The 17,147-nt window shown below is 39.4% G+C and overlaps 2 protein-coding genes across 6 annotated transcripts in view; one reads left to right on the forward strand and one right to left on the reverse strand.

Moving 5' to 3' along the window:
* Positions 1–179: 179 nt before the first annotated feature.
* th2 (tyrosine hydroxylase 2) lies at positions 180–6,890 on the forward strand. The gene is made up of 12 exons (XM_047389337.1): positions 180–551; positions 2,072–2,246; positions 2,473–2,561; positions 2,832–2,899; positions 2,981–3,031; positions 3,117–3,262; positions 4,450–4,585; positions 4,670–4,739; positions 4,835–4,891; positions 5,003–5,098; positions 5,182–5,315; positions 6,559–6,890. The coding sequence occupies exons 1-12, from the start codon at positions 273–275 to the stop codon at positions 6,722–6,724; spliced, it is 1,467 nt and encodes a 488-aa protein (XP_047245293.1). The 5' UTR covers positions 180–272; the 3' UTR covers positions 6,725–6,890.
* Positions 6,891–11,504: 4,614 nt separating this feature from the next.
* Positions 11,505–17,147, reverse strand: part of nup37 (nucleoporin 37) — a 39,438-nt gene continuing 33,795 nt past the window's right edge. For all 5 annotated transcript variants that reach the window (XM_047389947.1, XM_047389943.1, XM_047389942.1 and 2 more), the window contains 5 exons: positions 14,714–14,804; positions 12,218–12,402; positions 12,089–12,139; positions 11,766–11,859; positions 11,505–11,683 (listed from right to left, as the gene is read on the reverse strand). In XM_047389947.1, the coding sequence (XP_047245903.1) occupies positions 11,570–11,683; positions 11,766–11,859; positions 12,089–12,139; positions 12,218–12,402; positions 14,714–14,804 (535 nt within the window). In that variant the 3' untranslated portion in view covers positions 11,505–11,569. The remainder of the gene's footprint in view (positions 11,684–11,765; positions 11,860–12,088; positions 12,140–12,217; positions 12,403–14,713; positions 14,805–17,147) is intronic.

Raw genomic sequence — 17,147 nt, forward strand, 5'->3', positions numbered from 1 at the left:
AAAAAGAGGAAATTAAGCAATATTGCTTTTATTATGAGTGTTCAACTTTTATGTAACCCAGCTTTGTGCTTGCTTGAATGCATCTGCACTCACCCGTTGAACTGGGGTCTTTGCTCTCCAAACAGATCCACTTGTAGACCCATAAATAGAAATAACACCATGACGCACGACGGGTCCCCAAAAAGCAGGACTCACGTGTTGCACTTGCGTAATTTATCTCCATCAAACCGTGAGGAGCGGTTATTTAACCTTAACCTGCAGGAGGAGCGGGGATGAAGACGCACATCCTGCCTGGCACGGTGACCGAGAAACCTCCAGCACAGAGCGGCCACATGAAGACCGACGGCGCGGCGCAGATCCTCGGTGGCAGGAAGCAGAGTCTGATCGAGGATGCGCGCAGGGAGCGCATCGGCAGCGGCTCTGCGGGGCCCTCCAGGTTTGGAGACGGCTCCGTGTTCGAGGAAAAGGACAGCAGGGTCACCTTGAACGTCCTGTTCGCGCTCAGCAACGAGAAAAACTCCGGATTTTTCCAGACAGGGAAAATATTCGAGGTAAGAAGCCAAAATAGGAGTATCTGTTTTACATTCTCAATTTAAAAATTGCATTTTTGACATGTTGATGCTAATTCAATTTTTTTTTGGTGAATTTTATTTTTATAATTTGAAAATCTAGCCTAACACGGGTAAAAGTAAAGAAGAAAAAGATTTGACAATTATTGATTCTATATTTTATTTTTTATTACTAAATAATTACAATATTTATTTATTATTATGTTATTACATAATAATAAAATTATTATTTTGTTTGTACATGTTATTTTTATGTGGCTTTAATTTTAAATTTATCTCAATTTAAGTTCATAAATAACTGAAATCCTGTTTATTATTTTATTATTTTTAAATATTGTATGATCAGACTGCATCAAAAGTGAAAGTATTTGACAAAAAAAGAACATATTAGTGAGATTTTCTGGATCTACACAAAGTTCAGTGTAATGAGGTATTTCACAAAATATGGGCTAAATTATTAAAGCATTTGTTTTCTAAAACATTAAGTATTTACATAAAAAATGTATTTAAAACTTGGATTCCGAATGTATTTATTTATTATGTATTTGTAAATTTTATTCTTTACTTGTTTTGAAATAAGAATTGTGTGCTTTATCATTATTCATTAATGTATGTTTTAAAATCATCACTGAAATCATTACTTGATTTTTTTTTGTTGTATCTTCTGAATTTAAAACCATTATAAAAGGTTTTCAGGTTAAAAAGAAACCCTAAAGACGGCCAGTTTATATCTATGGTTAAGACCACACTGTGGGCCATCAAACATCAAGTATGTGGTCTTAAATTAATCTCATAGAGCTTGCGTTAAATTCAAGGACAACTTCCAATCTCAAATCAGTAAAATATTTCCAGGATGAACTCAAAAAAAGCAAAATTTTTTAAAATCTTTTTAGTCATTTAATGTAATTTCTATGCCCACTTTAACAAGTTGGTGCTAATATGACAATTTCTGTGATTACATAATAGGAAATTTACATTTGTACTTTATTTCACACAAGTCATGAGAGAATGCCACAGGGAAAAAAAATAAAATAATAACAGGGCCAATTTAAATTAAGAAATTTAAGTCTGACCCAGTTCAAGATAAGTTAAAACCATAAAATCTGACTCATTTTGGGTACTTTCTAAAATGATATCTAGTTTAGGAAACTGACAGGTTACTTTATATTTTCTGCAGCTACAAAAAGTTCTGCATGAGCTTTATTGTCAAATTTAGAATGAAAATACAAACAGGGTCAGGACCCAGCAGTAGGTAAAAAAAAACACCAAGTATGAGATTTAGGAAGGCTGAAACAATATGTAAGAGAGAGTCATAAATTGAACAAAATAGTTGAGTTTGTATTTTCATTAGAGGTTTCTGCTGCTGTTATTTAATAGGTCAAAATTAACCATCTGAAATTTGGAAAATATTACAAACGATTCGATTTTTTTGCTTTAGTTTGACAATCACCAAAGCATTAGATGGAATGGGAAACATTTTGTCCAAATGTCTCCTCATTCAGACATTTGAGGTCAAACTTCTCTACATGGAGAGCCGGCCGAGGAGGAAGTTGAAGGAAGGTGTTTCTGACCTGGAGTTCTTCATGAGGTGTGAAGTCCAGCGCTTGGACCTGGACGTGTTCATCAACTCGCTGAAACGAGTCGCTGATGATGTTCGCACTGTGCCTGAGGAAAAAGGTAGGACCCTCGCTTTTTTACTGTTGCACATTGTTTCACAAAAGTGTGGCACGCATTTCTAAAACACACCCTTTACTCTGACAAACCTAAATAAAATCCACTACAACCTGAAGACGCCTACTTTTAAATACATGTAATGGTTTTTGCAGGGAAGTGTGATTACAGGCAGTATTTGAACACTTCTTTAGATTCTTTATGAATAAATCTTTGGTTCCTGTCTTTGTAGCTCCTTGGTTCCCTCAACAGATAAAAGACCTCGACAGGTGCAACATGCTGATAACTAAATTCGACCCAGACTTGGACTGCGATCATCCTGTGAGTGTTTATTTACAAAACTCTTATTTTTCTTCAAATCAACCAGACTATCCTGTAGTCGTTTAAAAGTGGTCTTGATCAACAGTTCTCTAGACTTCCTGAAGGTCTACCAAGGCTTTTCTTTGGACTTTGGCTGCTTTTGTTCCCCTGAGAACTACAGACCAAGACCACTATAAAAAGAATTACATGCAAGCTTGACTCTTGGGAGACAAAAGAATATAAAATAAATTTTACACAGGTAAATTAAGCTAATTTCCTTCTTTTATGCAGGGATACAATGACTCAGAATACAGAAAAAGACGAGCTGCCATCTCTGAGCTCGCCTTTGGATACAAACAGTGAGAAAAATCTCATAAACAAGGTCTGATATAGGTAATTATTATAAAAGTTTTCTCCTAAACTACATCTTTGTGCTGTAGAGGCGACCCACTGCCCACGGTGGAGTACACAGCAGAAGAAATATCCACATGGTGAGCTACAAACGCTGAAGCTCTGTGTGACAATGACCTACAATGTGACAGAAGAGATGATGTTTTGGTGCTGTGGTGCTTACAGGAGGAAGGTTTACCAGCAGCTGAGAAGCATTTATCCCAGCCTGGCCTGCAGACAGTTCCTGGATGGGCTGCAGCAGCTGGAGAAGGAGTGCGGATACGGAGAGGATCGCATCCCTCAGCTCCGAGATGTGTCTGCCTTTCTGAAAGGTGAGAATTAAGTAAAGCTTTAAATGGAAAGCAAAACAAAAATAAACTTTTTGTGTTTTCTATCAGGAGCCAAAAAAAAAGGAAATGAAAATTGAGGGAAGTGACATTAGAAATCTAACATTTAAATCCATAAAATCAGTTAACGTTTCTTAAAACTAGTAAAAAAAAATCCAACATTCAAAGGTGTATTTTTTTATTTATAGCTATAATTGTTGGTAGTTGAATACCTCAGGAAATGAATGTCCACAATCGCACACAATTAACATTACATAAGAAAGAGGGCATCTGGTACGAAAATAGACAGGTATGTGAAAGAGGAAGAAACTAAACAAGCAGAAGCTCCTCTAAACTCAGCACTGAAGAGCAACACAAGTGAGCTATTTAGGTCTGTGTATTACATGTGCAAGTAAAACAAGAAAAATGCAGCCACTTACATTTCCCTATATATGCTTGGATACAGCTCTCTGTAATACAGTTATCGTAATGTTCTTATGTAATATTCAAATTTTTAGAGGTAAGTGCATTTAGGGTTTTCATTAGCTTTATTCCATAATATTCTGAATGAACAGAAATATACAGAAACATCGCTCTGTGTCCAATGAATATATTGTTTATTGGATTAATGTACAAAATTAATGTTTTGATGATACTGAGATGCCTCTGTAACTAACATTGTTACCAAAACACCTCTTCAAAAACACCTAATATTTATATTTAAAGAGTTAAGTGTGTATAAAACCTTAATTTATATTTGAACAATATAACGAGGTGCAAAAAACAAAGAAGTAAAAAGGTTTGATTAAAGAGCAAATCAACAACAAACAATATTTAAAACATGCAATAAGAATAAGAAGTCGTCTTTTATAGGGTTTTCATTTTGTTCAGATGTTTTAACCTTTTAAAAAGATTTCATAATGAAAGTACCAAAGATTGGGTCGTTGGGTGCATGGATGGCCGAGGCATAAAGACTAAATTCTGTAAATGCAACAATCCTTTTTATTTCCCATAATTATCCAGACCTAGATACAATAAAAGTCACGTTTTTTAGGCTTCTGTCACTCTAAAGAACTTAAAATATAACAATAATTTAAATAATGACACAAGTTACTGAAGACACCCCTAAACAAAAATAAAATATACTCAACTTATAGTATAAATATCCCTAACTTTGTCTACATTGTGTTCAGAGAAAACTGGTTTCCAGCTGCGCCCGGTCGCTGGTCTGCTCTCAGCTAGAGACTTTCTGGCCAGTTTGGCCTTCAGGGTCTTCCAGTGCACCCAGTACATCCGACACTCATCTTCCCCCATGCACTCCCCTGAACCGTGAGTTAGTTTTCCAGCAGCAGGTTCATTAATCTATCCATTCAGCTCACTGTGTTCCTGACTTGTATCAATCTGCCCTGACAGGGACTGCTGCCACGAGCTGCTTGGACATATTCCCATGCTGGCAGACAAGGAATTTGCACAGTTTTCCCAGGTGAATATTCCCATAAATGTTCATGTAGTGTTGTGCAAGCTGCATGTTTTTGCTTAAATCACCTTGAACACCTTGCCTTTTTTGTTTGGTATCAGGAGATTGGACTCGCCTCACTTGGAGCTTCAGATGAGGAGACTGAGAAACTTTCCACGGTAGTTAAGATATGAGCTCCTGCTACCATCTAGTGGTCAAACTCAAACATAACACCTCTTTCTTTCTAAATAAAACGCTACTCTGGTGTTTTTCATTCTCCTTCTCTGCAGTTATACTGGTTCACTGTAGAATTTGGCCTCTGCAAGCAGAATGGAGAAGTAAAGGCTTACGGTGCAGGTCTCCTCTCCTCGTATGGAGAGCTTGTTGTGAGTTTCTCTGTTTCTCCACACACAAATCGTCTGGTGCATTTGTTTGTTGTGCTGACAGTCCCTCCACCTTTCCCTTCCAGTATGCCCTGTCAAACGAGCCCGAGTACAGGCCGTTCAACCCTGAGGAGACGGCGGTGCAGCCGTACCAGGACCAAACCTACCAGTCAGTTTACTTTGTGTCTGAAAGCTTCGAGGATGCAAAGATGAAGCTGAGGTATTTATGGGAGGATTCTTAAAAAAAAGATAAATTTTACCAAACAGGTAATAGTTTTTATATATTTTGTAGTTTAAAGCCAAAACCATCCAACACCTAATCATGGGCAAACCTTTTGCAGTGACACAGATGTTTCTAGCTTCAGCATAATTGTAGATTGGAAGAAAGATGGTCTGCTTTCAAATAGATTTACAAACAGATACAAATCTGTGTGACATGTATTTGAATTCAGCCCCCTTTATTCTAATACCCCTAATTAAAATCCATTGAACCATTTGGCTTTAGAAATAATCCTATTAGTAAACAATAGAAAATCCAGCTGTTCTGTGAAGAAACATAAATGAACAAACAGCTTTATGAAAACCAGGGAACACAGCAGACAGGTCAGGGGGAAAGTTGTGGAGCAGTTTGGTTATAAAATCCAAGTTTTGAACATCTAATGAAGATGGTTCAAATCACCATCTGCAAATGAAAAGACTATTACACAACTGTACATGGACATGGACATCCACGTATTCCAACAGGTCAGGCAGGGATTAATCAGAGGAGCAGCCAAGAGGCCAATGTTAACTCTGGAAGAGCTGAAGAGATTCACTGCTCAGGTGGGAGAATCTCACGACAGCACTGCTATTAGACATGGATTCCACAAACATTTATTTGTAAAACATTTGAAAACCATATCATTTTTCTCCAACTTTACAACTATGCACTACCTTCTGTTGGGCTATGACCCAAAAATCCCAATAAAATGCACTGAGGTCTGTGCTTATAATGTGGCAAAATGTGAAAATGTTCAAGGGGTATGATTTGTTTCTGGCAATGTAAAAGATCACATGAATCTTTAAAAGTCTCCAGCTGACATCACTATAAACCTAAATAAGAGATGCTACAAAAGAAGAATGTCATCCTGTGTTAGCAATGGTTACCTCTAAACAAATGGGTGGCATCCTCATTTTGCATCAAAATTGGTTCACCTGCTGCTAAATAGATTGCACTTGGCCCGGTTTTACAAATCATCAAGGAATTGAAGGGGAGCGCTGCAGTTACAGTAAGGAAATCTTCAGGGCATCCAAGAGAGTCCAGAAAGATTCAAAGGCATCTCCTAATTAGGAATTTGGTAAAGATGCGACAGACAAATACATATACCTCCCTTCTCTGAATCACTGATGTATTTCTCAACATATTTCAGTCCTTTATTGAGACATGAGATGTACTGCATATAAATACGTTTCTTTTTTGACAGGAAATACTCTGCTAGCATCAAGCGTCCCTTTGTGGTCCGCTACGACCCTTTCACCTGCAACGTGGAGGTTCTGGACCAGCCAAGTAAGATCCAGAGTGCTTTGAGCAAGGTCAGAGAGGACCTGAAGACCCTCCACAGCGCTCTGGAGAAGCTCACCTCATCTTAAGACCAAGACCTGATCATCTGCAGAGATCATAAACAGAAATGTGAAGGAAGTCAAATTGATTGATCTTTCCTAAACCTAGAAAATATGACAGTCGTTTTCTTTTCTTTGTGTGTAAAGATTATGTAAAAAAAAAAAAAAAAAGGAATAAATGTTTATTTTCATGAAATGTGTCCTCAAAAGTTCGTTTTTTTACATTCAAAAGAGGCAGGAAAAGTTGCTGATGCAATAAGAGTTGAAAGAAAAGGAGGCTTGTAGACCATTTTCTAGCTTCTAATTCCAAACCAACTGTTTTCATTTGGGAAATTCTTGGAAGCCATTTGTCTTTGCGTGTTATTAAGCAAAGGGAAGGAGCTAATTATGAATGATTCAAGTATCGTGTTGCCTTTCTGCTGGATGGGGTTAGAGCCAACAATGAGGCCCAGAACATTATCAGGACCAGGTCGCCCAGACCTCGCAGTGAAACCACTGTGCTGCTGACAGATGCTCTTCTTGGTTCGTTTCTCCCTCTGCGTGCGACCAGAGTTTGTTTTTTTCCTTCTCTCTGACAGACGTCCAACATTTTGATCACAGGCGACAGTGCGTATCAAGAGCTGTCCCTCAAGAAGACGGATCATCTTCATCTGCTGAATTCTTGAAGAAACAGCATCATCAAGACGTCAGCCGCAGTGATTTGGGAAGCGTTTCTTTTCCCATAATTGGACTCCACAGTAAATCAAACCTCCCTGGGAAAGCTTGTATTTGCAGAAGAGGAAAATATCTCACACTTTATACTTTGGTGAATCTTGTTCTACAATCATTCTCTCCCTGAAACCCACAAAGCCTCCACAGAAGTTGTGTTTTCAGGATGCGAATCCACAGAGTGCTAAACAAAAGAAGGTTGCTGCAGCAACTGGACAACCACAAAGAGGGATTCAGTTCAGTTTATGTGCCTTTCATGCGTCATCCAAGAAAAAGCATCTCCTGTACTGATGTCAGGGCAGGCCCATCTTAAACCTGGCTAAGTTATCGCCTCTGGCCTGGAGAGAAGGTCATCAGGTTCACTTTATGCTCAGGACTGAAGATGGAAATTAATTTCTTCAGAATCAGCTAATGCCACCCTCAAAGCTTCTAGCTAAGTTACAAATCTTATGTTCAATTTAGTTTATTTTATATTATTTTTCCAAAGTCAAATAACCCCATTTCCATACAGTAGACTAATCTATAGAAAACTACATTTACAAAATGATGCAAATTCACTTCCTGTGGTAGATGGCTACGATTCATACCAAAAAAGTCCGGAAAGATATGCGGAAAAATGACAGAAAACCTAAGTGCGCCACTTCACGGTCTACAGGCCTCGGTTAGCTTGTTAAATGTTAAAGTTCAAGGCAGAATACATGGTAAAACACTATTCAAATATGGTTTGCATGTAAGGGTTATAATATCTCCTCTCTAAAAGGCATATGTCAGAAGGGCTTGGGTTTGCAAAGTTGCATCTAATGAACAAGATTTATTCAGTAGTCCGCTGCAGTCACATGAGGTAGAGATGTTTGGCGAGAGGCGGGGTACACCCTGGACAGGTTGCTAGTCCATCGCAGGGTAACACACAAACAACCATGCACACACTCATTCTTACACCTAAGGGCAATTTAGAGTTACCAATTAACCTAACAGGCATGTCTTTGGACTGTGTGATGTTTTTTGAAAATTTCCATTCCGCTCCTTTTGGTCAACAGTGGTTTTGAGGTCTACAGTGCTATAGATGATGTTCTGGAATATTTTGTGTCCTCTTGGATGAGTCACCAATGTGCTCTTGAAGTAATTTTGGTGGTTTGGCAACTCCTTGGAGAAATCACTAAATGGAGAAACCACTTTTCCATGTTTTCTCCATTTGTGGATAAAGGCTCTCACTGTGATTCACTAGAGTCCCAGTGGTTTAGAAATGGCTTTATAACCTTTTCTGATAGGGGCTTGATGAGTTTCTTTTTGAGGCCTTAAACCCTGCTTCATGTTGCAAGAAAGGTTCTATTTTAGTAGTTTCTTGATCGAACAGGTTTATCAAACATGATTTAACAAATGGGGTGATCACTTTTTCACAAAGGGCTAGGTTGGTTTGATAGGTGGCTCCCTTGATGAATGAAATCATCAGTTTGTTTTTGTGTAATATTACAAATTCACACTAAGGCGTCCCATCAAAGAAAATCCCGAACAAATCTGTAAGGGGCAACGCCTATTCACTGCACTGTAGATTAATAATTTATCTTTAGTTTAGCTGATCAAAGTCCACACAAAAAGCAGCATCGGCAAACTATTTTTCCCATCGATTCTCTTCATCTGATCAAGATCAAAATGAATCATTTCATCCTGGGAAAGGTCTACAAACAAACCAGCTTCAAAGAGCTGTAATCTCCATCTTCTCACATCATGCTCCTCATTATTTCTGTTTGCTCTCTTTGTGTTGAGTCAGGGATTACACTTATCTGAGGGGAAGATTAGAGGAAAGCTGGTTTTGAGGACGCCTGATCTTACTTTTATCCCATTTCACAGTTTATTAGTGTGCACACCAAGACAAGGGATTGAATTGCTTGTGAGGCACGAAAACTTTCCCGAGGTCAGATCAAAAGTTAAGCGGTTGCATCCGAGGACATGCTTCCAGCAAACAAGATTGCATGATCAAAAGATGGTCAAAAGAGGTGTTGTGCTGATCATTAGGCAATAGATGGCGTCCATGAGTCGTGAGATTCAAGAGTCACGTTTCAGAGGAAACATTGGACTCTTTCAAAGCAGCAGCCTAACGTTTTGCTTGAGCGGACGATAGTGAAGGTGCCCTTTCCAAGAAATATACAAAGTTGGTGAGGAGCTTTGAAAGAACGGTATTCCTTGCTGCCTCTCCTCACTTCGATCTGTCATTCAGAGGAACGGCTGCACAATGCAATCCTGTGTTTCAGCAAAGTGAACTGCTCTGTTAGCATTGATCCTGGAGCATAAGTGGAAACAGGTGACCGGCTGTCAAAAAGAGAACATACTGACTCTGCAGCTCAGCTGGTGCAAAGTATAACTCAGAGGGTGATTTTGCAAACATGACATATGAGTTTTAACAGAGGGTGTGGGAGGACATGAGTCCCAAATAATTCCTAGGAGGGTGAAGGCAGACACACTTAAATATCTTTTAAAAAGTTGGAAATGTAGGGTTTTAAGCTGTGCTTGCAAATACAGACACAAACAGTTGCACGTTAAAATGTATTTTTACTGTACTGCTTATCTCTACAACTCCCCATTCATGTATCGCCAACAGGGACATAATTTGAAGACTCCATTGTATCTGCCATATTCATGGGGGACATAGCCGCCCACATTCTTCAAGTTTAACAAAAATGGCATTAAACTTCATCCTATCATTAAAAAGATATTAAAAATGTAAAGGTAAGTCATCAGAGGTCATCCAGGCCCCTTAACATTACCAAATTCAAACAAAATGGTGTCAATGGCTTTGTGCTCCAAAAAGTTTTGATTTTTCCATTATCATTTCCAAAGTCCTAAAGATCCGAAAGTGCAAAGGTCACCACCCCCCGAGCAATCCATCCCAAATGAGAATAAACCACAAACTTCTCAAACATGTCAAGGATTCATGGGAGACTATAGTTGTTTCTACTTTGTGGAGAATGATGGAATTAATCATTGGTTTTAAACAGACATTTAAAATGTATCACAGACATCAGTTTTCCAAAAGATTTTCCATGTAAAAATTCAGGTTTTCATAAGAAGCACTTTCCCAGAGTTCCCAGTCTTCAACTTCCCTTTAAAATATAAAATACTAATGTTCTCTATAGATCTATGGCACATAGTTCTAGGCTTTAAATGTGTGCCCTGCCAAAACAAGAAACTGTGGACGGCTAAAAGGAAGGAAGAAAGACCTAGGAAAGGAAAGAACATAGAAAGGTTGGCAACAACGTTGGAAAGGGAAGTAGGACACAAGGAAAGAAGGATTCAACTAAAGTGAGCTAGGGTACAATAATGTAGGGACAGAAGGAAAAAAGGAAAGGAGGGAAATAACTTAGGGCATGAAGAAGAACAAACCTTTAGACTGTGGGACAGAGAATAAAATCTGGAAATACAAATATTTCAGTTTTTCCATACTTTTCCAGACCTGGAGAACAGGTGAATCAAATTCCAGACTGGGCAAGAACCCTGAAAAATATGTTGAAAAAAACCCTCAATTATTTCCCTTCAGATGACCCAGCTGAATGAAGGACTACCTTCCTACCGGACCCTTTTCAGGGCTAGGTTCCTACCCAGGTCATTTATTTTTACCCTGGTAAATGCAGGGGGTGTTGAAAGAAAACTACCCTGGTTCCGGTTTACAGCTCCCACAGCTCATGATAAACAGCACTTGTCGATGGATTTAACACCGCTTAACTGGATTATAACAAATTATAATCTATTCTAGTTCTGCAATTCATAGATTTTGGCTTTAGTCATTGCCATAAAGAACAGACACAATGGACCATTAAGCCTGAGATCAGGGTCAGTTGATTATTTGTATGGCTTAAAATGCAGCCAATGTTATTGCAAAGCAGTACCTTCTGTGCATATTTGCTGTATCTGTACTACAGTTTCTTATGGTGTCATTCCTGCAAAAGTGACGTTTTGTCAGTGAAGACATTTGTTGTTTAGGAGGAAGACTGCACCAATCTCAATAAACAAGTTGCTCAAACCTTAATCAACGTACCTGTGTAACCTTTGGGTCCAACAAATGTCCAGCATGTAGGCATTTTCAAACATTTTCACACAGACTCATGAACAATGTGGAAAAATATTTTACTGAACATACATAAAAACACAAAGTGCATCCCATTTGAAGAGTTGCTACATTTCAGTCATCCAAAAGCACAGTTTCCTGTCACCGCCGGCCACACAGAGCGGCAGCGTCCGGTGCCAACTGAGGCCCGATCCGATTGACGACGATCCGATCATTACAGGCTGCAACAATAAGAGAAGTGAGCATCAGCTGCAAGGAGCTGAGAAAAGCTGCTGGTCTGGACAGTCAGAAGAAAGCACCTACCTGTGGGTGACCAAGGTGGTGCATGAAAACCTGACTGCTGATTTTTCCGGGATATCCGGTGGTGGCAAAGAGGTTTTCATTGGCAATAGACCACCTGAAGAAAACAAAAATAGCTATAAACAGTCTTCTTTAGGATGAAACTTAATTTTTGACAAAAAAAAGGTTAGTTCTTTTCAAATGTGTGAAAAACTAAATTAGAAATTTAATGCATGACAAAAAGTGGATAATTTCCTGGGATTTTAATGATCAAAATTTAAGAGATAGAGGAAAAAAATAATTATTTTATTTCCTAAAATTACATCAAAGTGAAAGAAGTTCCTCACCTGAATAGCCGAGCTTTGTCTTTATGAGCAGGTCTCTTCTCTTGTGGGTAACTGCAAAAACGAAGACATAAATTAGATGTTCTGCAGGTAAACCAATGAAGCTGTACCAGTGCCACGCCCTTCCCCCACCTGGAGCGAGTGATGTCCCAGATTAGCCAATCCTTGCCCACCACAGCGCCTACTTTGATCGTGTTGGCGAGGCACCAGTCGGCAGACATGAGCGGGCCGGTGTGTCCGCAGTCCAGCGACAGGATGGCCTGCTGGGTGACCAGGTCGTAAAAGCGAATCGTCCCCTTCTTCTCTGCCACCATTAACTGATCAGCAAACATGTGCCAAAGAGTAGAAAGCTTAAACATACTGAAATATCTAACAGTGATTAGCCGGATTATTTAGGAAGTGGAGATCAGTTTCACTAGAAACACCAAGGTCCGATTCTAGACCGTACAATCCAGAAAAATGAAAATGAACCAGCTTGGCAACACAAAGTAGGCAAAGAAAAGCAACATATCATGCCTTCATCTGAGATTTCAGAAGAGATGAAAAACAAGCAGAGCTCTGACTCAGTTAGCATGCTAAGTGTGAAGGTTAATGACAGGACCGTTATAAAACACAATGAACAAGTCTGGGTCAGTTGGTTGGAGGAGGAAGCCTTTAATGCAGCACAATGGACCACAAAACTGTGGGAATAATGTTCTTTGAAGAAATGAGACCAAAGTAGAGACCATGTTTAGAGTAATACTTAATATTAGCAACCTAACACATCTTTAATAGATACATTGCATGATTTTCCACAAATAAACTAGAAACTAAAAAAACTTGGGGTTTTTATAAAACTCTGGATCCCAGAGTACCGTATTTTCCGCACTATAAGGCGCACCGGATTATGAATGGTCTATTTTAGAACTTTTTTCATATATAGGGCGCACCGGATTATAAGGCGCATAGAATAGAAGCTACTGCAGTCAAATGTTTGACTGGGGTTGCGTTATGCATCCACTAGATGGAGCTGTGCTAAAGAGAATGTCAACAAAACAGTCAGATAAGTCAGTCAGTCAAACTTTATTAATACACTACAAACCAGCGTTCTGATAACTCCATTCACTCTCATGGTAAGGTCTCCTCTACATAGAAATCTATTGAATAGAACCAACCGCACGTTAGGAATGCATTGGAGTCTATGAAGTTGAAGTTGAAATCAAACGTTAGTTAAAACGTGAAAGGGAACTTTTCCCTGATTTAGTAAACACGTTTGATGCACTAAATCAAACGTTAGTACATTCACAATATAGCAGCGTTAACTGTTGAATTCTCTCGCTGCTGCTCTATTCCCATGTTCGACTGCGTAGCTGACAGCCTTGAGTTTGAACTCAGCATCGTAAGCGTGTCTCTTGAAAGGTGCAATTTTGGGATCGTTATACACACACAAGTGGTGTCGGACTAGGAGTAAGCACAGTACAGGTGTTTACCGCTATTACTTCGGCGACACCCCTGACTACGGTAGCCGTAATGCTGCAAGCGGTGCGGCTTTGTAGTTTACCAGTCGTACTGAAACATTTTGACAGAGCGCCGTGTACAACCAGTATGGATCAACCAATTAACCAATTGATCCATATATAAGGCGCTCCGGATTACAAGGCGCACTGTCATTTTTTGAGAAAATTAATGGTTTTTAAGTGCGCCTTATAGTGCGGAAAATACGGTACAAAATAATAATTAACCTTTGACTGCTTGAATAGTAACCGTGTCTTATCTGTAGGCTCCAAAACATCAGGTCTGGAGTATCTGACACTAAAACAAGATTCCTTATTGGACCCCTTTTATTATCGTTAATAGAAACAAATATTTTGAAAAAATTAGAAAAATAGCAGTTAGTGCTTTGTTTGGGGTTGTCTTAGTTTAATAAGCACAGGTCCAGTTCAACAGGAATTTAAACTTGTCCACAGTCAAAAAGTCATGAAACGGCTATTTTGTTCATTTTGAATGAGAGTGCATTCAGTTAGTAAGCCAAAAAACAAAATAGTGATGGTTTAAAAGTTTAAATCAATGTATGTTAAAGCAAATCAAACATAAAGCATGTGATTTAAATATGACTAGGTTTCTGTCCTACAGAATGAAGGAGGAAAACATTCAGGAAAAGCAAAATGTTTTCATATCAATTTTTGTTTTTCCCAAATGTACTCAGATCTGGAAAATTGCGGAAGCAAATTTCATACATTTCTAGATATTTCCAGACTGCAAAGGAACCCTGTAACCGGCAAGCTTGCTGCTGTAGGAATTAAGATTTTCTTGTGTCCCGATATGTTAAACCCAACAATTAAAAGGGGGGTGTACATTCTTTTTCCTCTGACTGCACATACTTACATGGGTTCCCTGTGCTATAGATGTGATTTAGTTTCACAAATATGGAACCTTTGGGTACAGATCACCTAAAAATATACTTAATTTATTCAGACAGAGGATTCAGCCCGTTCCCTCAGAGCTCAGTTAGTGTTTTAATAGAAGATGAAGGTTTATTTAGTTCATATGAGACTAAACAAGTATTTTCCATCATGAAAGTACAAGTCCGGACCGGCTTCCCTTATCTCAGCAAGTTCTGAATAAACATCCAAAACAACTTCCTCCCACCTTAAACACTTCCTGTGGATGCCAGCACACACTCAGACCTGGAGAGCCAAGTCTCAAAAGGGTCGTTTCGTTTCCGTCCAGGTCCCACAGCCTGCCGACACACAACAATGAGGAATTTAACACAATTAAAATACTTTCCTAAAAATACTAAAATACTTGTTTGACCTAGTTTGATTGTAGAAATTATTGGGAAAAAAAACATTTCTGGTTGGGAGTTTATCAAATACAGGAAATTAATCTTCTCTAATTAGTGATGTTACAAACTAATTCTAGTTGACGTGAGAACCGCTGTAGCTCTGAAATCTGCTAAAAATCTGTGCTTGCTCCTAATTAACGTCTAAATATAGCCTTAAACCAGGAACCAGACTTATATGCTTAGGTAATGACCGAAAGAATTTGCCTTCCAAGGCTCCTCATTTATAAACATCCTCGACTCTGACTGATATAATCCGAAATAATCCTTTGTTCACAAACAGTACGCTCAATTATCCCCTAAAAGAATCAACTTCACTTTTCGGAGCTTTGAGATTGCACAACGTGGCTTTAATGGATCACATTCAAGGTTACGCTGCCCTCAATTCATCAAACCTCGGCTGTTTTTATTATGTGTGCAGAGGATGTACACAGTCTTCCAGCTTTTCCAGGGAAAAAAAGAGCTATTTCCCCCAACCGTGAGGAAAGGCAGACTCCTCTGACAAAGGGAAACGTCAGTCTCACATTACACCGAACTACGACAGCCGTGCTTCGCTTGATCCGTATGGCAGACGGTGTTTGGATGTGGGCGGCTCGCCTACGTCAGATGCAAGCAACTGAGCAGGATCAAAATTAGTTGAAAATGAAACAGAAAGCTCAGCCTGACCTCTATTCATTAGGACAGCTGTTGTTCCTCCAATCTTGATTTATGCTTAGCCGTATCCAAAGAGTTGCAGGACTCGGAGAAAAGATGGGAATGCTCCAAGACTTCCAGGAAAAAAAAAAGAACACGGTGTTGCTATTATAATAAGCCTGAAAGAACCTCAGGAGAGCATTTCTATGAGCCCACCTTGAACTTTCCCCCCATTTTATTACATTTATGAGATTTTATGTGAAAGATCAGCAAAAAGAAGCGCATAATAGTTTAGTGGAAGAATTAGTTTTCAAATAAATACCCCCTAAATGAAGGTGCTCAGGTCACATGAGACTGAAATATTAATTTCCGGGCACATATGTACAGCAGCCCTCCACATCACCCTGTACACACCATCCCTATGGTAAAACAAGGTGTTCACGGCATCATGCTGTGTTAAGGCTTTTCTTCAGCACAGACAGAGAAGCTGGGGAGAAGATGGATGGATGGAACTAAACACAGGGAAATCTTGGAAGAAATCCATTTAGAGGCTGCAAAAGACCTGAGATGGTAATGGAGGAGCAGAGGGCTGCCACTCTGCAGCGCCCGAGGAGCATTCTGGGGCTACGGGTCTTGCTCAGGGACCCAAAGGTAGTCTGTGTTTCAAACCGGGAACTTGCAGCCTTTCCAGGACACAAACGCCCTGCTCTCCAACCACTCCCCACAGATGGCCTAGTCAAAGTTCAGATTTAAGTCCAATCTGTACAAGACTTCTGAGTTTGCAGAACAGCCTCTGGAAGCTACTAGAAACATACCTCAAAAGTCTTATTAGTAACTGCAGCAACAAGTGGTTACAAAAAATATTTTTAGGAGGCGAGATACGGTTGCACGCCACACTTTTCAGATTTTTATTTGCAAAAACGAAATGCGAGAACCACCAAACCACTTTAATGCATTGCTTTGTTTTGGTCTTCACATAAAATCCTAAGAAAATAAATTGAAGTTTGTGGTTCTAGCTAGACAAAAACTGTTACATTTAAGAGGTATTAATACTTTTACAAGGCACAGTACTAGTGATGAGGTTGCAGTATTCAGGATTGTAGAGCAGAAGAGAGGACATTTCCCATCTCTCCTGCTAGGATAGAGTCCTGTCAAACCTCAGGGCTTCTTTCCTCTGCCTGACCATTGCAAAGGTCCAGAAGAAACCCACTAGACCACATGAGAAAAACAATAATTACACCCTGTCCTTTCAACCACTTGCCAAGTGGAGCTCAATCGCACGCAATACCACCAACAGCCAAACCTTGGTCAACCACTCTGCCCCGCAAACGGAGAGCAGCAGCTCTCCACAAAAACAAAACCTTTGCAGGAAGAGGTGAAAGAAGTAAGGCAACAGCACTCTGCTTCCATGTACCACAGAGTTGAAAAGGACAGCTCAAGTCTTTATTGTCTTATCAAAGCGTGAGAAAAGAAACAGCAAAGGGCTGAGTTTTTATTCTGTGCTTCCAGTAAGTGGAGAAACAACAGCCATTGCTGGTGCTCTTGACGAGAAATAAGTAAATAATTAAAAGTGGCTCCCTAGGATTGAGCTAAATGGGTCAACCTGTA

The sequence above is a fragment of the Girardinichthys multiradiatus genome, chromosome 17, assembly GCF_021462225.1.
Source record: "Girardinichthys multiradiatus isolate DD_20200921_A chromosome 17, DD_fGirMul_XY1, whole genome shotgun sequence".
In the NCBI taxonomy this organism is placed as follows: Eukaryota; Metazoa; Chordata; class Actinopteri; order Cyprinodontiformes; family Goodeidae; genus Girardinichthys; species Girardinichthys multiradiatus.